This window comes from Ahaetulla prasina, chromosome 1 (assembly GCF_028640845.1).
Source record: "Ahaetulla prasina isolate Xishuangbanna chromosome 1, ASM2864084v1, whole genome shotgun sequence".
Classification (NCBI taxonomy): domain Eukaryota; kingdom Metazoa; phylum Chordata; class Lepidosauria; order Squamata; family Colubridae; genus Ahaetulla; species Ahaetulla prasina.
In genome coordinates, this window is record NC_080539.1 from 120,222,816 (window position 1) to 120,248,293 (window position 25,478).

General features: G+C 37.7%; 1 protein-coding gene across 1 annotated transcript in view; it reads left to right on the top strand.

Annotated features, from left to right (window-relative positions):
- Positions 1-4,607: 4,607 nt before the first annotated feature.
- The window catches only part of PREP (prolyl endopeptidase), a 73,157-nt gene continuing 52,286 nt past the window's right edge, over positions 4,608-25,478 (top strand). The window contains exons 1-6 of the mRNA XM_058174582.1: positions 4,608-5,211; positions 13,219-13,293; positions 16,635-16,768; positions 16,993-17,123; positions 17,416-17,625; positions 22,610-22,731. Coding sequence (XP_058030565.1) covers positions 5,167-5,211; positions 13,219-13,293; positions 16,635-16,768; positions 16,993-17,123; positions 17,416-17,625; positions 22,610-22,731 — 717 coding nt within the window. The 5' untranslated portion in view covers positions 4,608-5,166. The remainder of the gene's footprint in view (positions 5,212-13,218; positions 13,294-16,634; positions 16,769-16,992; positions 17,124-17,415; positions 17,626-22,609; positions 22,732-25,478) is intronic.

Genomic DNA, 25,478 nt, shown 5'->3' on the forward strand with positions numbered 1-25,478 from the left:
CTTGGTTGAATTAATTGTGTTAGCTGAGATCGTGCATAAGTCATAAGGTAATGGTTTCCATTAAAATTCTGGGACTATGCTAAGCTACAAATCAAAACAATATTATGAATTGCCATTTTGGGTTATTATGCCAATGACAGCTCTCTTTTAGAGCTACTGTAATGAAACATGTAACATTCTATGATTATATTTTTACAGGATACAAAAATTTTTCCTCCTGGTCCCCATATATATTTAATTGAAAAAGTTACAAGAAACATGATAACAGAATTACTATGTGTTGTATCCCAATATGAAGAGGAAAAGTTCCTCTTTTGTTGAGTTGCACATCATGCCTGTTGGCATCTTCTAAGATTCAACGAGCCACAGTGGCGCAGTGGTTAGAGTGCAGTACTGCAGGTTACTTCTGCTGACTGTTAGCTGACTGCAATTTGGCAGTTCAAATCTCACCAAGTCAAGGTTGACTTAGCCTTCCATCCTTCTGAGGTGGCTAAAATGAGGACCCAAATTGTTAGGGGCAATATGCTGATGCTTAGAGAGGGCTGTAAAACACTGTGAAGCAGTATATAAGTCTAAGTCAGCGGTTCTCAACCTGTGGGTCAGGACCCCGTTGGGGGTCGAATTGCCAGGGGTCACCTAAGACCATCGGAAATATGGGAAGTATACTTGCGAGTCAAAGAATCGCGCTCCAATGGTTGACTCCACAAGCCAGCTGCAGGCTCTTCAAATTGCTAGCCGAATTCAGCTTCAGGCATGATGAATTAAAAAAGAGAGAAATCTTTGCACTGATGTCTCCCTCTCAAGCCAGCTGCAATCACTCCCAATCGCTAGCCTAATCTGGCTTCAGGCGCAATAAACTCAATAGGGGAGGAGTCTCCCCTTTAATGCCTCCGTCCTCAAGGCAATCGCAAGGAGTTCAGATCGCTAGCCAATACGGCTTCAGGTGCGATAAATTAAAAACAAAAATAATTTTATGGTTGGGGTCGCCACATCGTGGGGAATTGTATTAAAGGGGTCGCAGCACTATAAAGGTTGAGAACCACTGGTCTAAGTGCTATTGCTATTGGACCCAACTTTTTTCTTCCTGATATTCTGTAGCAGCAACTGTGTCAGCCCAAGAAAAGATACAACTTTTTAAATAAAAAGCACATCTATGTGAGCACATCTATATGTTTCAAATCATTCTTTACCTTTAAAGTTGGACTGCTGCACAATCATATTGATGCAAAACATCTTTGCAGGTTTTTTTTTTAAATAGAGTATGCTATGGGAACTAGTATGGTTAAAAACAAAGCTACCTAATTCTAGATCTGGCTATTATTAAACAAGTAACGGGGTGGGGGGGATGAGAGTTACTTCTAAACTTTTAAATAGAGTAGGCAAGAAAAGGAGCCCCAAGAACATTGAATGTAGTATAAATAGAACTTGGATTTCATATATTAGCTACAACTCTTTTGTAATGGCTTCCTAACTCCTTTACAACAAAGGAAATTTCTGTATTCCAGTAGGTGCCTGTTTAGAAGTTCCACTCCAGTTTGGTAGGTAAAAGCCGGATAGGTTGAGAAAAGCAATGCTAATGCATCAGCCTAAGGCAGAAGTTGACTATACCAACCATACGCTATCTAATCCAGAGCCGGTCCTACCATTAGGCATGGTGAAGCAATCAACTTAGGCAGCTCATCCACAATTCTCCAATGAGGTTGAAGATAGTGGCCCATGACCAATGTTAAAATTAGATTCAACTGCCAATCTCGGTTGGCTTTTTTGGGTGGGATTTCAGGAAGGGACAATCTTATCCTTCATCTGAGGCAGCAAATATCTTGGGCTGGCCCTGGTCCAATTGAAATAACTAAACTGTGGTTAAAAGATAAAAGTGGTTGTTTCCTTTCCCCTCCTTCCAAATGTAAATTGGTATAATCTTTTGCTGGGTACTGAAAAGGAAGTAAATAACAATTTGCTTAATTTGACCCAAGGTTCAACAATGCCTCCCAGGAAACTGCTGTCATTATAATTACTTTTATTACCAACCCCAGGACTACAATATTATTGTTTTTCTGCTATGAAGAAATTAGGTATGGCTATTATTCCACATGCTGTTTACATCTGCATTTAACTCTAATTTCAGTCTATTGTACACCTAGGAAAAAATTTTAAAAACCTATAATAACTGAAAGAAACAAAACCTCTTCTTCCATATGTTTCAGCAATAGCAAAACAGACCTCTGCTTTGTGCATACGCAAAAAAAAAAAAATCCATTTAGTACCCACCCATCCATCCTGCTTCCCTACCAAACAATGCCAGTTCGCTATTGTTGTATTTACTGTCAGCTTTATTTAAAAAGGAAAAATAAGTTACAGGGAGACCAAAATAAAATGGATTTGTTTGTACATACAGCTACAGCCCCACACAGTTATGGAAAACTAAAAAGATTTCTGTAGCATAATGAATGTAAGGTTATTTATGGCAGGAGCTCTCTTGGGCATCATCAAATGAATAGGTCGGTGAAAGAAAAATAAATTACATAAGCAGTTGTTGGTTGACTCAGTTACACTCAGATTTCAACAAAGAAAAATTTTCATCACTTTGGCCACATAGAGCAGTAGGTAATCTGATAATGTTCTGGATTTTACTTTCATATTTTCCACTGCCATGCTTTGATTCAAGCAAGTTGATGTTGAAAAAAAATATTGATGGCATCCCATCAACATTCTCAATTATAAACCTTTGGAGGTTTAATTAATTTATTAGTAAGGTTTATAGACTGCTGCAGTCATTGTGGATACAGCACATCAGATATTGATTGAGAACAGTAATTGTATTAGATACCACCATTTGCAAAATACCCCAGGCGTCAGTCAGGTCTTCTGCAAAGTTACAAAAAAATCATATATGTGAGGGGCAATCTATTCTCAGGGAGGTTGGGAGGGGATCCTACAGGTCCATAAAAGAAAGGACACTGCAAGTCTTCTCTTCCTGATCTTAACTGATAGACCAAAATCAGTTGGAGAAGGAAGTTGAGAAGATCCCCACCTCTTAAGCAGGGCTGTCTTAACGTATGGGCCTGATGGGCTCCATGAGCATAGGGGACCCATACTACTGTATATGTTAACCCTTCAATGTACCTTGTATCGTATAAATACAGCAACATATTTATTACATTTTACTGCATTTTTTAATTAACACTAACATGCAAAATATATGTTTAATTTTATCAACCATTTACATTTTTATTCCTTGAGTAGTTGTCGTAGGGGCCCCAGTACACTGCTTTGCTCGGGGCCCATAATACTATTAAGACGGCCCTGCTCCTAAGCCATGACCAGCTTTCAAAGACAATCAGTTTCTTGAATTAAACTTGGAAACCAGCAGCCAACAAGTACAATGGTTTTAGCAGTGGTAAACTGACTGGTACCCATACCTGCCCATAGCATTCTGGGCTAGGTGATGTTTATGAGTGATCTTCATCAACAGAAAGCATAGTTCTAATAGAAATGAGAGATAGGCTCACACTAATCCAAGGTGTGAGTGACATTAGGCAATGCTTCCCAAATCCAAGAAAGATAGCCTCTGATGCAAGATGGACCTGGGCCGAGGATCACCTTAGCTATACCTGCAAAGGCTCAACAAAAAGGACATAAAACAGTGTTTCTCAACTTTAAGATTTGTGCACTTCAATTTCCTGCTGGCCAGGCAGTTCTGGGAATTGAAATCTTAAATTTGCTAAAGTTGAGAAACACTGCTCTAGAAGGACCGCTAGCTTATGAACTAATTCTTCCTGAGGAAGCAGATTCTGTCCAGAATTAAAGCTAGAATACTGTATCTTTTTGTTGATGTTAAATGGGAAGGGAAAAAGAAGTGAAACTTATTCTCTACTGTGGAATAATTCCTAATCTCTTCTCCTCTCTCTGACGGGAATCACCTATTCAGGAAGTGGGAAAATCACTGAAGTGGGAATAACTGATACCAATAACTGAATGCTGCTGGCCACAGGACCTCGCAACACAGTAGAGTTTACACAGCATAGCTAAATGTTGAATTGCACGGGAACATCTATTATTTTCCCCTGTGAGAAGTATGGTCAAACGACCTCCCAAATGTTTTACAATGCACCCTTTAAAAGGGTGCCGCCTGACCACAATAAAAAATGTAATAAAAAACAAAACAGAGTTAAAATTGCCCCCAAATAGGTATAAAATCAATATACACTATACCGTACTACATAGTAAAAAAATGGCACTTTATACAATTATGACATCCTGAACCAGGCCAACCTCCTTTTTAAGAAGAAATATTGAGGCTGACATAACCTAACACCATTTGATCTATTCTAGCACCAGATTAGACACCAGGAGACTGTGAATTCCAGTTCTTCTTTAGGCATGAAAGGCGGTTGGGTGACTTTGGGCCAGTCATTCTGTCAGTCCCAAACTATGCCCAATCCGTCAATTCTTGATCCAAACACTAAATCAACACTCAGTCGATCCGAAAAATGAGCGACCCTGTCTGTCCTTGTGACTGAAGTGGCAAAAAACAACAACCCACAACAACAATAATTTGGGGTTGAAGCAGCATTCCCCCTGCAAGTGTGGAAACCAAGCCCGATTTCAAGGTTAATGGCAGATTATTTTGCTAACCCAATTTTCTGGCATCGCTAGTCATACCAAAGCTTAAACTGCAAGGGCTGGCTTGTGTAACACGCTCAAAGTACTAGGCAGGTGGCTCAGGTATGATGCGAACCCAGCCTCGATGTAAACCACGCATCGACGGCGTCACCCGGTGCAACCGGTCCAAACAGCTTCCTTCGCTTTTCGGCCGCTTGCGGGGCTCTCACTTCGCTCTTGGCTTGGCAAATCCTTCCCCGGCCGAGGCGGAGACAAGAGGCCAGCCTGGCTCCGGTGGCTTGCTGTAGGGGGAGCCATGCGGCGGCTTGAGTCTGCTCGCCTCGTTTCTCTTGCCTTTTGCCTTTTGCCGGAGGTGGAAACTCCTCGTTGGGGATGGGAGGGTCTAGCGGCTCGTGGAGAGCTTGCACGCCCGTCTCCGGCTGAAGAAGCGCGGCGCTTTCCTCTGCCCTGATCTGCCTGGGTCCACCTCTTCCTTCTTCCCGCCCCTTTGCTATCCGCACCGCCGAGGCGCTTGTCGGCTTCTCCTGCTTTTCCCTCACCAGCATGCAGGTTTTCCAGTACCCCGAGGTGTTTCGCGACGAGACCTCCGTGAGTACCGGCGTCTCTGCCCCGCCGCTGCCTTTCTTTTTGCTCCTGTACGAGCCTCTGTCCCGCTCCCGGCTTCCTATCTCTCAACGCCTTCGCGTGGCTCTGTCTGTCTGTCTGTCTGTCTCTCAAGACACATTACGGAAGGACTATTTGTACAGGTAGTCCTCAATTTACGACCACAATTGAGCCCAAAATATATGTTTGCTAAGTGAGACATTTGTTAAGGGAATATTACCCCATTTTACCACTTTCGTTAAGCGAATCGCTTAACATTTGTTAAGTGAATTAGTGCAGTTGTCAAGCAAAGCTGTTTTCCCCCTTGACCCTGCTTTTTCAGAAGGTTGCAAAAGGGGATCGCATGACCCTGGGACACCGCAAGCGTCGTAAATGTGAGTCAGTTGTCAGGTGTCCGAATGTGAATCACGTGACCTTAGGGATGCTGCAGTGGTCTAAGTGTGAAGAATGGATCATATGTCACTTTTTTTCAGAGCCGTTGTAACTTTGAATGGTCACTAAGTGAACTGTTTTAAGTTGAGGGCTACCTGTAGTTCAAAATGGTCCTCCCCTCTGCATTTGGGCACTTGAGATCTTAAAAGAACAATTGCATTTGACAAACACCTAGACTAGCTGTGCACTTCAGCAAGCACCTAGATCAGTTGTGCATTTGAATAAATACCTAGAGCAGTGGTGCAATCCTCTGAGAGTTTGTTAACATCCTGGGTTTTGGGGGACGGGGATATCCAGCTGGTGGGATCCCTACATTCCCTGGCCACACCAATCACTGAAAGCAGAAACATTCCCACTAGCACTTACTTTGATCTGGTTGCTCGTTCATGGTATCTTGGTGGCCGCTTATATGGGGGGGAGGGGAATTCTGTGCCTGACCTTGGAAGTTTAGTGTTGCCACATCTTCGCCATACCCAAGCCTAAAATTAACACAAAACCTGTTGTTCAAGAAGAGAAACATTTATCTGCCAAATCAGATGGCAACTATAACCATGGGCTTGTTAATAGCAGGTGGGTTGATATGCTTGAGGCTGTTCCTCAGGTACTTTTTCTGCAACGTGTTAATTATCTACATCATGACTTGCCATCATGAAAGAGAAGATGGGTGACATTGTTTTCCAGCAGAGAGACAAATCTACACTATCTTTTATTTCCTCTTCACAACAGGTGTATTCAAGGTTGATCCCTATGGGCACTTCTACGTAGATTTCATGGCTGAATTCTTAATTCGAAGCTGAAAAAATTAAATTTGAGAATGGGGAAAAATGGGCAGCATTTTGCACCTTAGCAGCTCTTCTGCCTGTATTCCTGAGCAGATCCCTAACAGCTGTAATGTGTCAAAAGAAATTCTGCATGAATACATATGCCAGACATTAAATAAACTCTATTCTGATAAAGTAATTAGAGCTTCCTCTTTCTGCTATGTTGTGAAGCTGCAATTTTTTTCTTCTGCTTTTTATACCCTCTGACCCTGAAGTAAATCTATTCATATTTTAAAAATCAATCTTACATCTTCATTTTATTAACTAATGATTGGCAAAACTTCAACTATTGGTCTTAGTTGACCCTCTCATTCATTCATTCATCCATCCTATGTGTCAGCACCTGAATTCAGATCTATACAATATTCAGATCTATGTAATATCAGGCCTATGATCAGGCCTTCCTTTAGCATTTACAAATGATTTGAAATAGCTGTTGATACCCAATGATTTTAGAGATATGCAAGTTTGACATCATAAGGGAAGTCACTAGTTTCTTGAATGTATCCTCGTCAGCACCTCCCTTTCCAATTTATCTAATTTGCCTTGCTTATTTTCTGGGAGAAAGTTCTGACTCTTTTACATGTTTCTCTAGTGCCTTTTCTCTAGTGCCAATTGTATTTTTGAAGAGGGGGATGATTGTGCTAAATGTAGAATGGGATGGCATATTAAGCACCATGTAAGGCAAGTTTGAAGAAGTCTGTTAGAACCAGAATTTGGCCTAGCATTTATATCTGGTTTCTGGGGGGGGAAAAAAACCCTTGCCCATTGTGGACAATGAATTCATTTAATGACTGCGGATGTGCCTAGTGACCATGGTGATTTGCTTGTTGTTTTCTGCAAAAAATTTTGTAAAAAGAGGTCAGTCACGTGATGACCTACTTAATGACCAGCGTGACTTACAACCATAATTCTGGACTTAATTATAGTCGTAAGTCAAGGACTACCTGTAGTGATCATAGGTTCTCAAGATGAGAGCAGAAATCTTGAGTAGCTTTTTTGTTAATACGTTAGTATTAACCTCACAAATCAATTAATAAACAACGTTGGATCTCTGGTAATGCTTTTCTTCCTGTGTATATGTGAGTTTGTGTCTGTGTATAGATATGGGGACGCGGTGGCTCAGGGACTAGGACGTTGAGCTTGTCGATCGAAAGGTCGGCAGCTCGGCGGTTCGAATCCCTAGTGCTGCCGTGTAACGGGGTTAGCTCCCATTACTTGTCCCAGCTTCTGCCAACCTAGCAGTTTCGAAAGCACGTAAAAATGCAAGTAGAAAAAATAGGGACCACCTTTGGTGGGAAGGTAACAGCGTTCCGTGCACCTTTGGCGTTAAGTCATGCCGGCCACATGACCACGGAGACGTCTTCGGACAGCGCTGGCTCTACGGCTTTGAAACGGAGATGAGCACCGCCCCCTAGAGTCGGCAACGACTAGCACATATGTGCGAGGGGAACCTTTATCTTTACCTATAGATATGCTCTGTGTCTGCAATTCAGTGCTGACTAATGTAAATATATTTTCCATTGAACTACATATGCTTCCTTTCCAAATAAAATTGCTCTGAATTGAGTAGAAAGACTGCAGTCTTTTGTTCCCATTACCAAGAGACTAGCAGGTTATCTTTGATAAAGAAATAATAAGCAGAGAAAGGATAGCAATCTGAAGCATGTCATCAGTGGTTCTACTGATGTCATGAAAATGAATTCCAAGTCTTTGTAATTATTCTCTGGTCAAACAATTACTTTCGCTGAGAGATCATCTTGATAAAAAGACCTGAATTCCATTGCTGAATATGTGCTAACCCTGTTTTTCTTCTTTTGGGATTACTATGAAGGATGGCAGATTCAGTCCTTCAGAAGGATATAAGTGACTGACACAGTCTAACTGTAAATGCAAGCCAGCTAACCTGCCAGCCAGCTATCTACCATATTAAACTGTATTTTATAGTATCTATTTATTGCGTGCATATGTATTCATCGTACCATTTTCTTTTGAAGGAAACAATGTGATGGGGAAACACAGAAAAGGAGTTAAAATTGTAAGCTCTTCAAAAAAAAAATTAAAGGGATAAAATAAAGGGATAAAAAAGAAAACCAAAGAAGCAAAGCTAAAATTAGATCATCTCCTTTCATGGAACCACTTCAGGTCTTTCAGTGGTTGCAAGCAATCCTTACGTATTCTGTGTTCATTTACGCTTCATACATTACTTCTCACCAATCTCTTTTTCAGGATCTCATCAAAGCATCCAGCCATGATTTTCTCTGATGTCTTTTTGATCCATTCACTCTTTCTTCATATATTTGTTTCTCAATTTGATATTTATTCACTGCATATGACCAGGCCATTCAATATACAGTGCATTCGGAAAGTACCCCTTTTACTATTTTCAATTTTGTTATGCTGCAGCCTGATTCTGCAGTTGTTAAAATTCATTTCTCTCTCTCGTTAATCTACACTCGATATGCCATAATGAGAGTGAAAACAGAATTTTAGAAATGTTTATAGTTTTATTTAAAAAAACCTGAAATATCACATTGACATTCAGACCCTTCGCTTAGTACTTTGTTGAAGTACCTCTGGAGCAATTATAGCCTCAAGTCTTTTGGGGTATGACATGACAGGCTTTGCCCACCTGGATTGTTCTGCCATTCTTCCTTGCAAATTGTCTCAAGCTCTGTCAGGTTGGATGGTGACATCGGTGGACAACCATTTTCAGATCCCTCCAGAGATATTCAATAGGATTCAAGTCAGGACTCTGGCTGGGCCACACTAGGACATTCACAGAGTTTCCCTAAGCCACTCCTTTGTTGTCTTGGTTGTATTCTTAGGATTGTTGTCATGTTGGAAAGTGAACTTGCAGCCTAGTCTGAGGTCCTGAGCGCAGTGTAACAGGTTTTTATTGAGGCTATCTCTGTACTTTGCTCCAGTCAGCTTTCCTTCAACCCTGACCAGTCTCCCAGCATGATGCTGCTGCCACCATGCTTCACTGATGGGATGATATTGGGCAGGTGATGAGCGGTGCCTGGTTTCCTCCAGACATAACATTTAGAATTGAGGCCAGACTGTTCAATCTTGATTTCATCAGACTAGAGTATTTTCTTTCTCACAATCTGAGACTCCTTCAGCTGCTTTTTTGCAAACTCCAAGTGGGCTTTCATGTGTTTTGCACTGAGGAGAGGCACTTCTGTCTAGCCACTCTGGCCATAAAGCCCAGATTGGTGGAGGGCTGCAGTGATGGTTGTCCTTCTGGAATTCTGTCCCATCTCCACACAGGATCCCTGGGTTAGAGTGACCACCATGTTCTTACTTACTTCTCTCAGTCTTTCTCCGCTGATTGCTGAGTTTGACCAAGTGACCAGCTCTTGGAAGAGTCCTGGTTACGCCAAACCATTTGAGAATTATGGAGGCCACTGTGCTGTTTGGAACCTTCAGTGCAGCATAAATGTTATTGTAGCCTTCTCCAGATCTGTGCCTTGCAGTAATCCTGTCTCTGAGTTCTGTAGGCAGTTCCTTTGACCTCATGGCTTTTGATCTGCTCCATATGCATTGTCAGCTATGAGGCCTTCTATAGAGAGGTATACCTTTCCAAAGCATGTCCAATCAATTTAATTTATCACAGGTCGACTCCAGTCAAGATATAGAAACATGTCAGCAACAATCAAGAGAAATGGGAGGCACCTGGACTAAATTTCACGTGTTGTTGCAAAGGGTCTGAATACTTATGTCAATGTGATGTTTCAGACATTTCTAAAATTTTGATCTATCACTTCTTGATTTCCAATGCACTATTTTACTATGCTTGTCTTTATTCATTTATTTATTTTTATTATGACTGCCCACTCCAAGAGATTTTACACATTTTGTTTCCCCCAGTCAAATATTTCTCATTTCCATATAAGAAAGAAGCATGTATTTTTCCACATGCAGATTTACTGTTTTGACAAACATTAGTTGCAGCAAACTACATATAACTCAATATTACCATTGTCACTTATTTTATCATTTAAAATTTCTCTGAACATTCTTCAGCAATGTACAGGTAAATCTTGCTTTAGTCTTTTGCCATTTTCCCTATGAAATACAGGTAACTGCATTAGTGTATTAGGTTCCAGTTCATAATTCTTGTTACATCGTACTGCCTATCTAGCTCTTGGTGCAAATGATTTGGATTTTCATCCAATACAGTACCATAAAATAAAAGTAAATTCATATCGCCAAGCAACATACTTCTAATATCATTGCAAGCATTCCTTATTCATTTATCCATAAATAGACCAAGCAATAAAGGGAAAATCACACATCCTTGATTGTCTTCCTGTTCAATATTGAATCATTAGTTAAGGATTCTAATTTTTCTCTGACACTCTCTGATGGCATTAAGCTTGACAAATTTTGTTTGTTGTCATATTTCATTCCCTTCTGATTCAGAATCTGTCAATAATTTTCCAGATATATCTAACACCTTGTAGTTTTTGCACACTCTCTTGCCACTTTTCCATTTGAAAGACTGCGATCGTCATTTCTCTGTACAGTACGGCACAGCTGATGTCTTCAGGCATATCGTAGACAAGTCATACAATCACTTCCTAGATGAACCACATCTATATTTTAATATATCCATAGCTGAGTAAAAATATGTTGCCATATTGTCATAGAGTTTATGACTTCCTTTTCAATTTTTTCTGGGTCACTTACATTGTGAACAGTTTCAATCCAATGTAATGTCAAATCCACAACATATCCCTACTGTTTTCACACAGATCTCTAAAATAGTCCCTCCAGTTTTCCCACATTTAAGTTTCATCCTAAAACATTTCATCAGTTTTATTTTTAATTCAGTTCAGTCTGCTAGACTCTTTTTGTATAGCCCTCTTTATTCGCTTCCACAATAGCTTCTAATTTCCATAGAAATCGTACCACATTTTCTTCTCCTATTTTAATGCCATCCTTTCCTTGCTCTTTTTAATTACATTTTTGTTGTTTCTGTCTATATTGTTTGTTTCCTGATTGCTTATTTGTACCCTATGACTGTCATTAAGTGTTGTACCTTATGATTCTTGATGAACTTATCTTTTCTTTTATGTACGCTGAGAGCATATCCACCGAGACAAATTACTTGGCCAATAAAATTTTCTATTCTATTCTATTCTATTCTATTCTATTCTATTCTATTCTATTCTATTCTATTCTGTTTAGATAGATAGATAGATAGATAGATAGATAGATAGATAGATAGATAGATCTTATACGATACATTTAATCAGTGTTGGAGCAAAAATTCTCATCCACAGCTTCTTTCTCTTCTTCCACCAAACTTCTTTTTTTTTTCAAATCAAGTTTTCTCATTTCATTAGAGGAATTGTAATTTCATGCCTATTTTTACACTGTTGAAAATAATGTACATTTTCAGTATAATATATCCAGCTCAAAATACAATCCAGTCTTGATTAGATTAGTTGAATAAATAGGATTGCAATCAAAGTGTCATATCTGTGTGGAACCAGTGTGTTTATCTGAATGTAAACATGCTGTTGGAATACTGTACTCAAGGCATGGATATAAATCTTTCTCTGCGGATTCAGATCTTGCACTCAGGAGCTAGCAGCAAATAGTGAAAATAAGGTTTAGATAAATTGCTTTTATTGCAGACACCAACAGAGATCAACTATTATTTCAGGGTCTAGGGATTAAGCTGTATTTATATCCAAGCAAGGGTTTAAATCGTACCTTTCCTTCTCCTTCCTTATTTGGTGATGGATTTCTTTAATTCTTGGTTGTAGAAAACATGAGGTCTATCTGGTCTCAGCGACTTGCCAGCTTTAGCACTGTTACATTTCTTGATTAAAAAGGGAATGTGAATGAGAAACATGTATTTCCTCTCCATTTCTTTAGAAGTATGCAACTCTGTGGCACTACAGATCCATTATAAAAAAATATCTTACAGTAAAAATGCTTTATTATGAAAAAGGGGGTGAGAGGTTATTTCTACTAGGAAAAACTATATCTACTCTACACTAGTATCGGAGTCTGGAGTACTTTCTTGTAATGAAGTTGTAGCTTTTTATTGAAAAGTCTGTCTTGAAATTTTACATAGAATAAGTTATATAAATGGAATTCCTGCTACAATTTATGCAACATTATTAGAACATTAGTAGCTTTTTGGTTTCTATGTGTGTAAACTGATGTTGATCCTTGAAAAATTGGTTATTTTCCTGACCATAGAAATTAGTAGGATTAAGAAACTTAAATTATAAAATCATGCAATTAAAGTAATAAATGATTCTTTCTTTTGATAATATGTATGTCAGCATGTCCCGATGTCAAAGTGTCGGATGGAGAACATAGTGGCTGAAAGGCAGGGGGAAAAAGAAGTCCTCTACATAGATCTATATTTTTGAAGGATTTTAGTCCACTCTCCATCCTGTTGGTCTTTTCTTCCTATCAGTGTATAGTTGAGACAAATGGCATTATATCCACAAACTTCTGTGAAAGGATCACAAATGGCTACATTCAATCCTTACTATTGGAGCTCAAGTTATAAATAATTGATTAAACAATTATTTGGAAGAAGCTATTGCTCTGCAATCAGACAGGTGGATAAAATTATTTACCTTCTCTACCTGCATTATCTACTTTCCCAAAAAATAACTTTTTAAATCCATATAACAAGTTCTAATGTTACAGAACCGTACAGTATTTTTTTACCCATCGCTGTTGTTGTTGTTGTTTTTACCTAAAGGTAGATGACTATCATGGCTGCAAGATATGTGATCCTTATAATTGGCTTGAAGATCCTGACAGTGAACAAACAAAAGTAAGCGTGAACAATAACTTTGGACATCTGGAACCTCTATATAAAGCTATGTAAATGTTCTATATCAAAAGCCTTTTAAAAAGATACATGAGAAGAAGTTGAGGTTCAGTCTGGCATTTCTAGGCAGGACTAAGAGAAAAATTATGGAAAGTCATTGCAAATCACCATACACAATTATGAATATAAATGGGCCAGTAGTTTAGTCCTTTTGATTTCAGGTATAAAAAAACTAAAAAAAAACCCTAATAATTGAAAGATTGCTGCTAGTTAAATGATAAGCCAATACTTGGTTCCCATAATTATTGGACTAAGGAATTCTATACTTTCATTAGAGTTGTACAGCAATTGCTGTATTGCTTTGAGCTTGTGGAATAAGAAAAGCAGTAGCATAGTAAAAGGCACTGGGCCCCACATTCAATTCAATTCTGGATAGAGCTAGAAGGGATCATAGAGGTCTTCTACTCCAACCACCTGCTCAAGCAGGAGACCCTATACCATTTCAGACAAGTTGCTAACTAATCTCTTCTTAAAAACCTCCAGTGATGAAGCACCCACAACTTCTGAAGGCAATCTCTTTAACTGGTTAATTATTCTCATTTTTAGGAAGTTTCTCCTTAATTTCAGATTGCTTGTTTCCTTGATTAAATCTCCAATTTATTATATGAAAGACTTCCCCTATCAGTAATTGAAAGTGCATACTACTGAAGACTGATAAGGAAATGGGAAGAACAAGCTAAATAGTATATTGTTTTGAGAGATTCCTACAAAACCCAATCAATATGATCAGTGGAAGGAATGGTAGAAATAGAATCCAAAATATATGGAAGTCACTAAATTGCATATTATTGGTTTTGGTTCCTTTTCTCTTTCTTTCTAGTATTTGGTGAAATAACAAAAGAAGGAAGATTTCAATTTTACACTTGTCTTTTCTTCCCCAGTTGGCTGCTTTTCATTAAAGAAGCACCAAGCAGTGTTTTTTCCCCCATATACAGGTCTATTTTCACCTTTAAACTAGCATCCAGCACAAATTCTTTTGTTACTAGGCTCTTTTAAACTCAGTGAGTCTTCTCAGTAAATATTCATAGGACTCTGCTGGAAACTCCATTGAATGCAACAAAACTTACTTTGAAATGAAATAGGCTGTCCAAAAATTAATACATGATTTTGTTGTCACTGTCTTCTGTTTTTCTCTCTATAAAGAACACCTGGGTGAGATGATGCATGAAGCTCTACAAGTTATACACCTTTTCACAAAAGCAGTAATAATTTTTTGCATTCTACTTTGCAATTAAAGTGGATTAAATTTATCTTCTTTACACAAATATGCTTAACATAGATCAAGTACGTTGTAGCTGTTACCATTCAATTTTTTAAAAAGTTACAATAAAACTACTTGAACTCATATTTGTATTATCTCCTATTCCAGGTTAGACATAATGTATGCAGAGAGGAAAGTAGTTTGCAAAAAGCTTTATGTAAGATTAAACAAATACAAGCAGTAGTGGGAAGTTGGGTGTGTACAAGTGCACACATGATACAGAGAAAGCCCCAAATACCTGGAGAGTTTGCATGCAGTTCCTTTCAAGTGACCCAAATCAAATGCAGTGGGTGAAAGTATAATCAGGTTATACTCCTAAGGTCTAAGTGCCATAGGTAGATTGGCAGCTGGCCCACGATCGGAACTGCAGAGTTTCGGATACCAAAGGATTATAGTTTCAAGTGCATAGAGTCAAGATACAAGTGAGACTTGTGGTGACTCTTAATGTACGCATAATCCTCACTTCATTATTGCAATCGGGGCTGGAATTTCCATTGCTAAGTGATGTATTCACTATCGCTCCAACAATGAGACAAGTAGCATATAGATTTATTAATAAATAAAAATGAAGTGTGACATCACGTGACGTCACCCTACTCAGCAACAGAAATTCCAGATTTCCATTTGCTTTTGTTAAGTGAAATAGTCACAAGTTCTTAAGTGAAAATATCACATAGACACCATTTGTGACCTCCTACTGGCTTCCCAGAAAGTTAATTTGTAGGAACCAGCAAAGATCACAACTGTGGGATGCTGCAGTGTTATAACTGCAAATGGGGCACTGGTGAGCAATGTGGCTGATGTAAATAATGAAGGATATAGCAATAGCACTTAGATTTATATATTGCTTCACAGTGCTTTACAGCCCCTCTCTAAGCGGTTTACAGAGTCAGCATATTGCCCTCAGCAACCTGGCTCCTCATTTTACTACCTCAGAAGGATGGAAGGCTGAATCAATCTTGAGCCTGGTGAGATTTGAACTGCCAAATTGCAGCCAGCCAGCAGGCAGCAGAAGTAGCATTCTAACCACTGAGCCACCACAGCTCTTAATAAATAACAGTATAAGTAGCTATCACTTGTTCAGCACCATTGGAAGTTCAAAAGATTGCCAAAAGAGTAACTGTTAAGTAAGGACCACCTCTAGAGACAACCCAGTGAAGGCTAAGAATGCTCTTGCATCATTGTTCATTGCAGCACATGGAACATTCACACCTGGGTGGATACTCAGCTCCCGTTCTTCATCCTCTGATTGCAGGTGTAGCTGCTACTGATGGCTGCTAGTCATATCATAATTAGGTGCTTGAATGCTCACAACTTCCTTAGCTAAACCTGTCTGGCACTCCCAAAGCAGGCTGTTCGGTGTCAGTATTTTCTGAGTCGGGGCTGACTTCAGTGTATTAAGTTAATAATACCACTTTACACTAGTTTGCTCATTCTGGGCGTGTTGATCAGCACACCCAGAAAATATAAAGTAAATATATAAATGTAAAAATATAGTTTCAAAAAATATGCTTGGAGTCCTTTCATTGAGTTCTTTGGTGTTTAGGAAAGTTGTATGGTGTGGCACTTGAAAAAAAACAAAATGTGGAGTTGTCAGTGAAAAATGATGGTCTATTTTTTTGCAAAAGTCTATTCATCTTACAACAAGAAACAGTGCCACCTTATTTTTACACTGAAAAAAAAGCATTGTAAATAATGACAAAACTGGATAAGTTGTTCCGGTGTCCAGAAAATTAGGTGAGCAATTTAGTTGGATTTTTATTTTAAAAAATATGAAGCTAACAATGCAATTTATGTTGGATACTATTTGACTTTATGCCTAGTGGAAAATTTTTGCTTTTTGATAATGTGAAATACAGTCTTCCTCAAATAATGAATGAGTTGCGTTTTATTCTAATTTTGAGGTGAAATTATACACCTCAAAATTATATATTATGTCCAATCAGCACATAACTTTTCTTTTGCTGTTCAAATCAACATATATGCTTGTCTAATTGGATATATTGTGTTACTTTTTCCTTAGGCATTTGTAGAAGCCCAAAATAAAATAACCGTGCCCTTCCTTGAACAATGCAGTGTCCGGGGGCTATTTAAAGAGCGAATGACTGAACTATATGACTATCCCAAGTATAGTTGCCATTTCAAGAAAGGGAAAAGGTATGTCAAGACGTTGCACATGTCAGCAAGCAATTGATTTGATTCATAGACAGAATTGTTGCTGGTAATGCTGAGGATTGTAGTTGATGTATGTTTACTGAGTCTCAATACAGTAATAGTTATGCCTATGGTGTGTTTGCTTTTATGATTATTTACTGGGATAATGCTGGAATCTAGATTTGGCTTTACTTAAAATTAAGAACAACATCACACATGTCTTCTAGGTATTTCCACTTTTATAATTCTGGACTTCAGAACCAACGAGTACTATATGTGCAAGATTCTTTGGATACTGATGGCAGAGTATTTCTTGATCCTAATAAGCTTTCAGATGATGGCACTGTGGCTTTACGAGGTCAGTATAACAGGACTCCTTTGAGTTATGAATAAAGATGTCACAAATCACAACACATGCGTATATGCACATTCTAAAAAATTTAACTTCTATGCATCTAAAGAACATCCAGGTTTGAGAAGTTTTATCTGTTGCTTATGTAGTAAAGAAATAGTGTAGCTTTTAACTATAATTATTAAGAATTCTGAGACTTTTATTACGAACACATCTGGAGAGACACCAACTTCAAAAAATTGAAATAGAACAAATGATCTGTTTCTAATCACCAATATGATTTGTAAATAACCTGCAGGTTTTGCATTCAGTGAAGATGGTGAATATTTTGCATATGGCTTGAGTTCCAGTGGATCAGACTGGGTAACAATTAAATTTATGAAGGTGGATGGTGCTGAAGACCTTCCAGACACATTGGAAATGGTAAAATTCAGTTGTATGGCTTGGACGCATGATGGCAGAGGCATGTTCTACAATTCCTACCCAAAAAGCGATGGCAAAAGTGATGGTGAGTGACAGGCAATAAAGGTTTGTATAGGAAACTAGCTTAACCTATCAACAACTTTTTATTAACAATCTTAACAATCCTATATTAATATTATATTATTATATTATAATATATTAATATTATATTAATAATATTAACAATCCTGGATATAAATTGTTTCAACTTCTACCCTCAAAACAATGCTATAGAGCACTGCACCCCAAAACAACTAGACACAAGGACAGTTTTTTTCCAAATGCCATCACTCTGCTTAACAATTAATTCCCATAACACTGTCAAATAATTTACTAAGATTGTATTACTATTATTCTTCTCTTCCTTACTAGTATCTATCTCTTTCCACTTATTATTATAACCATGTTTCTTGTATCTTTCAATTTATATTGTTTTTATTTATTTCCTAGTTCACTTTGATAGCTTATTAGTAACCATGACTATCACTAAGTGTTATATCTTTTTATTCTTGATGAATGTATTTTATTCTCCTTACGTACACTGAGAGCATATACACCAAAGACAAATTCCTTGTGTGTTCAATCACACTTGGCCAATAAAGAATTCTATTCTATTCTAACCTTCAGCATCTGGGTCCTGTATCTCAGACCCTGGGCCTGGACTGGTACCAGTCTGTGGCCTATTAGGAACCGGGCCTCACAGCTGGAGGTGAACGGTGGGCGAACAAGCAAAGCTTCATATGTACCTGCAGCTGCTCCCCAGTGCTACCCTCACTGCCTCAGCTCCACCCCAGATCATCAGGCATTAGATTCTCAGAAGAGCATGAATACTTCTGTAAACTCACATGTATGGATCTAGGTTGCACACTCGTCCTCCCTCTCACACACAGTCTCTGGAAAAATAGTCTTCTGGTGAAACTGGTTTGGGGACTTCTAGTGTATCTAGTTCAAGTCAGGTTTCTGAACTTCAAGGGTAACTCAGAGAGCCTGCTTGCCGGCTGCCTTCCTCCCTCCCTGTCTTCTCTTCCAGTGCTTTAGCTTCCTTGACTCCTATGGTTTTTCATTCTGCCTGACCATATTTGCTAACACATCTTGGTTTCCTGAAACCAATGTGGTTTTAAGTTACAGTCAAAATTATGTTTCATTTCCCTATCAAATAAATAAGTAAAAGAAAAACGGTATCTTACTTTTAAATAAAAGAAATAATTTTAATAATGTTATTTGATAGATGTAAGGTAAATTGAAGAAATATTAATATTTTGCAATGTTATTTGATTTATGTAAGTGATATTTTGGAGATTGAAAATGTGTAAGGAAATGTGTAAGATAGAAGACAAGGGAAGGAGAATGCTTAAGATGTGATTTTGATGGTATTTTTTTTTTTAATATATATATAGGGTTTAATTTTACAACTGACTTATTTTGGGTATATCATTATTTGATATATGTGAGGTATAAAGGAATGGGAAGATGGAATATTGTTTAACCCTTGGAGGATAGAAAAATTTATGGATGTAATGTTGGTATTTGGTTAAATAAATTTAATTGTTATAATTGATATATTTTGGATATAAGTTATAATTTTAATAATGTTATTTGATAGATGTAAGGTAAATTGAAGAAATATTAATATTTGCAATGTTATTTGATTTAATGTAAGTGATATTTTTGGAGATTGAAAATGTGTAAGGAAATGTGTAAGATAGAAGACAAGGGGAAGGAGAATGCTTAAGATGTGATTTTGATGGTATCCTTTTTTTTTTTTAATATATATATATAGGGTTTAATTTTTATAACTGACATATTTTAGGTATATCACTATTTGATATATGTGAGGTATAAAGGAATGGGAAGATGGAATATTGTTTAACCCTTGGAGGATAGAAAAATTTATGGATGTAATGTTGGTATCTGGTTAAATAGAATTTGTTATAATTGATATATTTTGGATATAAGTTATAATTTTAATAATGTTATCTGACAGATGTATGAAATATTAATATTAGCAATGTTATTTGATTTATGTAAGTGATATTAAAGATATGAGAAGATAGAATATTGTTTACTTTTGGAGATTGGATAAAAATTTAAGAATTTAAGCTGGAAATATGAATTATATTTGGGATACTGTTTAAGGAAGAAAGGTATATTATAGAAGAATTTCTGATGAATACTGGAAGATGGAATATCGTTTTGGTCTTGATCGATGAAGATTGGAGATATATTTGGTCTTAATTGATGAAGATATTTTATTGATGAACTGGAAATACTAACTTAATTGGAAGATTCTGAAGATTTTAGGAGTGGAATGGACTGATATATAATGGACTGGAAGAAGAATGTACTTTTCTGTTTTGGAAGGGAGTTAAGGTCTTAGAGAGGAGTGACTATGGATTTGACTTATGTTGTATTTTAATTTATGATTGTTAATTTTATACCCTGTACTTTGTTCTGGGAAGTCTCGGGGGTGGGAGGGGAGGGGAAGGGGAGAGGGGAGATGAAGGATCAATGTAAAGGAATGATTGAAGATATGTAATTAAGAAATAGAAATAATTTGAAATGAAAGCGGGGCTGCTCAGCTGCCATTTCAGAAGGAATGGAAGAGGAGAGGAGGAGTGAAGGAAGAAAGTAGGTAGGAAGAGAGAGGTAGAAAAGGGGAAAGGAGAGGAAGAAGAAAGGGAAAGAGAGGTTAGAAAGGGTGGAAGAGAAGAGTAGGGAAGAGGAGAGGATGTAGAAAAGCGAAGGAGAGGAAGGATGAAGAAAGTAGAAGAAAGTAGAGAAGGGAGGAGGAAAGGTTTGTTAAGGAAGGAAGTGGTAGCTGGGCAGGTCCGAATAAGTAACAAATGAAAATTTAATGATTAATGTTGAATAAGAGACTGTATATTGAATAGGTTGTTGGAAAATGAAAATAAAACTTTAAAAAAAAAAAAAAAGAAAGAAATAGTGTAGCTTTTAACTATAATTATTAAGAATTCTGAGACTTTTATTACGAACACATCTGGAGAGACACCAACTTCAAAAAATTGAAATAGAACAAATGATCTGTTTCTAATCACTAATATGATTTGTAAATAACCTGCAGGTTTTGCATTCAGTGAAGATGGTGAATATTTTGCATATGGCTTGAGTTCCAGTGGATCAGACTGGGTAACAATTAAATTTATGAAGGTGGATGGTGCTGAAGACCTTCCAGACACATTGGAAATGGTAAAATTCAGTTGTATGGCTTGGACGCATGATGGCAGAGGCATGTTCTACAATTCCTACCCAAAAAGCGATGGCAAAAGTGATGGTGAGTGACAGGCAATAAAGGTTTGTATAGGAAACTAGCTTAACCTATCAACAACTTTTTATTAACAATCTTAACAATCCTATATTAATATTATATTAATAATATTAACAATCCTGGATATAAATTGTTTCAACTTCTACCCTCAAAACGATGCTATAGAGCACTGCACCCCAAAACAACTAGACACAAGGACAGTTTTTTTCCAAATGCCATCACTCTGCTTAACAATTAATTCCCATAACACTGTCAAATAATTTACTAAGATTGTATTACTATTATTCTTCTCTTCCCTACTAGTATCTATCTCTTTCCACTTATTATTATAACCATGTTTATTTATTTATTTATTTCTTTATTATTTACATTTGTATACCGCCCTTCTCCCGAAGGACTCAGGGCGGTTCACAGCCAAATAAAAATACAATACTATAAATACAGATTAAAAAATACAATTAAAAAACTTATTAAAATTGGCCAGAATTAAAATTTGGAACTAAAAACCCATTAAAACCCATTAAAACCCATTAAAACACTACCCCAGTCCAGCGCAGATGAATAAATAGGTTTTAAGCTCGCGGCGAAAGGTTCGGAGGTCCGGAAGTTGACGAAGTCCTGGGGGGAGTTCGTTCCAGAGGGCGGGAGCCCCCACAGAGAAGGCCCTTCCCCTGGGTGTCGCCAGACGACACTGTCGCGCCGATGGCACCCTGAGGAGCCCCTCTCTGTGATACAATGTTTCTTGTATCTTTCAATTTATATTGTTTTTATTTATTTCCTAGTTTGCTTTGATAGCTTATTAGTAACCATGACTATCACTAAGTGTTATATCTTTTTATTCTTGATGAATGTATTTTATTCTCCTTACGTACACTGAGAGCATATACACCAAAGACAAATTCCTTGTGTGTTCAATCACACTTGGCCAATAAAGAATTCTATTCTATTCTAACCTTCAGCATCTGGGTCCTGTATCTCAGACCCTGGGCCTGGACTGGTACCAGTCTGTGGCCTATTAGGAACCGGGCCTCACAGCTGGAGGTGAACGGTGGGCGAACAAGCAAAGCTTCATATGTACCTGCAGCTGCTCCCCAGTGCTACCCTCACTGCCTCAGCTCCACCTCAGATCATCAGGCATTAGATTCTCAGAAGAGCATGAATACTTCTGTAAACTCACATGTATGGATCTAGGTTGCACACTCGTCCTCCCTCTCACACACAGTCTCTGGAAAAATAGTCTTCTGGTGAAACTGGTTTGGGGACTTCTAGTGTATCTAGTTCAAGTCAGGTTTCTGAACTTCAAGGGTAACTCAGAGAGCCTGCTTGCCGGCTGCCTTCCTCCCTCCCTGTCTTCTCTTCCAGTGCTTTAGCTTCCTTGACTCCTATGGTTTTTCATTCTGCCTGACCATATTTGCTAACACATCTTGGTTTCCTGAAACCAATGTGGTTTTAAGTTACAGCCAAAATGATGTTTCATTTCCCTATCAAATAAATAAGTAAAAGAAAAACGGTATCTTACTTTTAAATAAAAGAAATAATATAGAGATATTATACTTAAGTAGTGATGTAATTATCCCTGTAGACAAGATAAAATCTTTTGACAAGTAGGACTGGTATTTGAATTACATAATTTGCTACCTTTCAAGTTAAACAACTTTTACTCTGTAGGAGTTGCAAATTCCTATCATTGATGTTTTTGAACGACAACTTGCATACAAGTAATCAAATATGCTGTTTCCCCTAGGCACTGAAACATCAACTAATTTGCACCAGAAACTATACTATCATGTCCTGGGAACCGACCAGTCAAAAGATGTTTTATGTGCTGAATTTCCTCAGGAGCCAAAATGGATGGGTGGAGTTGAGGTATGCCGTAGTCTCTGAACAATTCACTTAGAATATTGGTAGATGATAAAAAGTATAATAAACTGTGTTTAGAGACCCAGCTGTTGTTCGTCAAATACATTGGCTCTGTTTCTTGTTTCTTTTATATTAGTCAAATATTATGTGAATAATTCCTTGTTCTAAGAGCTGAATGGAATGTCAATGGTATATAGACCACTTTGATAGCTTCTATATATGTTTCCTGCAATTGCCAAACACCAGAACCTGGATGCTCTTAAAAGTAATACGATGATCGATCGATCGATAGATAGATATTCATTTGAAGTTCAACAGTCCATGAGTTCAATTCTGAGTAGAGGGTTTGAATACCATAAAATAATATTGATAAAGATTACCACAAAAAGATAATATGTAATTCAGAAAACTCAACAGATCAATTCTCTGAATACAGGGGAGTTAGTCAGAATTACCTTTTGGCTTCCTCCATATTTAAACTATACATAAACTAATTTACAGAGTAATTTCCACCCTCCCAAAATTGTACATATTAACCTTTTATTCTTGCTATACACCGATGATGCAAGAATTCCTGCTGGCCTTAACTGATTCCTCAGATGTTTAGTGCAATACTATAGGTCAGTGGTGGTGAACCCCAGCTAAGCTCCCCCGTCACCCCAGCTAAGCTCCCCCATGCATGCACACGCACCTCCCGCTGGCCAGCTGGTCTTTGGGTCTCTGCTGTGCATGCTGGTCTTTGGGTCTCTGCTGTGCATGCACGAGGGCAGGACACATATGTGGGTGTGTGTGCGGAGGGCGGGGCACATGCACAGGGGCCGCATGCACATTGCATTTTGGGGGTTTGCTTGCATGTGCTTTGGGCACTCAGTCAGGAAAAGGTTAGCTGCTATGGGATGAATGAGCGGTTAGTTTCAAAAGACTAAAGTGATGGCTTGGCCAAAAAAAACCTTAAAAAGCTGAGTAGAATGAGAGGCACAGGAGACTGAACATATGAAGAGTTTTAAGTATCGTGGTATAATATTCGATGTTATATGCTCATCAATAGAACACATAGTTCTACATGTTCTTAGACATTCTTGACAGATTTAAAAACTCTTCTGTGTAATTCTGCCATGTTGAAATTTTGCTGTCCATTTGTCAATCTGTGATTGACAAATGGACTATCCTAATTACATGTAACTCTTATCCTATGGTCCTTGAAAATCTCTAAACCATAACCAAAATTATGTTTGGGGGCCTATGCAGAGGTTTATTGCATTCAGAGCAATTTTGTTGGCTGAGAAATGTGTACTTCCAAGCATAGTTTTAATAGTTTTAATATAGTTTTAAGCATTTTTAAGTCAAATGTAACTTAGTAAATTCACTGGGATTTACTGCCTGAGAGAATGGGAATATTTTTAGTGTCTTCTGGTTAGGTCTTCAGCTCCAAAATATTATCAATGAAAAAATTATTGAGGAGTGATGTCTCATTTTGCTAAATTTATTAAATTTGATGTAATAACAGGAGCTTGCACAGCAAAGGTATATATTTATGTGAAGGAATTAATAACTTTTGATTATATAGCTGCAGGTAGTTTCTATGCTTGCAGCCTTAGCTGTTAATTAAAGGCACTTGCTTTGTCGTTCTGTCAGACCTGATTATTTGTTCTCTTCCTGACAGATTTTGACTACTAATATTGGAAGAATGGTTGCTAATTCTAAGATGTGTGATGTTAAATACACTCTTAGGATGTTTGAAAACCTTTGCATACTGTGTACCAGATGAGGAAAAACATTGAAATGGATGCCCATATTAATTGAAGTAAAAAAAAAATTGCCCCAAGAGCTCCTATTTTATTGGTTAAGTTCAATAACATACTAAATGTAAAAGTGGAAATAAACAGAACTATGGATAAATATTATGAATTTAATAAACTTTGGAAAGAGTTAAGAAAATGAATCACCTAAAATTACTTTCAAAGCCAGTTTGATATAATTTTTAATGCATCAGGCCAGAAACCTGGAAACTGTAAATTTTAATCCCATCTTGATCTAATCATTTTGTCTTAGCCTTAATGAGGGGGCAGTGGCAAACCACTTCTGGAAAACCGTGCCAAGAAAACTGTAGGGACTTGCCCAGGCAGTCTTGGAATCAGGCTCATGTGAAAAAAAAATACATTGTCAGTAATCTCTCCTTCCTTCCAATCTGTGCCTTTTTAGATTCCCATGAAATGTAATGTTTTCCTATGTAAAACGAAAGTTTTAAAGCCATAGTCAGTTATGAACATCAATGAATGACCCTCATGTATCAGCCAGGGGCACGTTTTGGCTTAGCATGCTCCATGATGCTAACCATCATCTCTTAGTTTAGCCTAACTCGCATGATTGTTACAGGATAAAAAGAAATTATGGTTAGGAATTAGCCACGTTCACTGTCTTGATTTCTTTGTAGGAAAGAATAAAATAGCCCAACAATTACCTTTTGTAATGCCTTTCTCTTTTTTAAAAATTTATAAATAAGGGCAAAGATTCCTAAACAGCTATTGGCTCAGCAGCTGGCAACACCAGAACAGTCTTGTTTAGGTTTCAGAAGTTAAGCAGAGCAGAGCCAGTCAGAACTTGAATGGAGGACTACAGTATTGGGATTACAAAAGACTGATTAGATTGGAAAGTTGAAAAGAACATCCTGGAACAAGACTTTGTCAAACTATTTATGGTGCAATCGGCAACCCTAAGGTTATGTGTTCATGAAGATCAGCCCAGCTGAACTT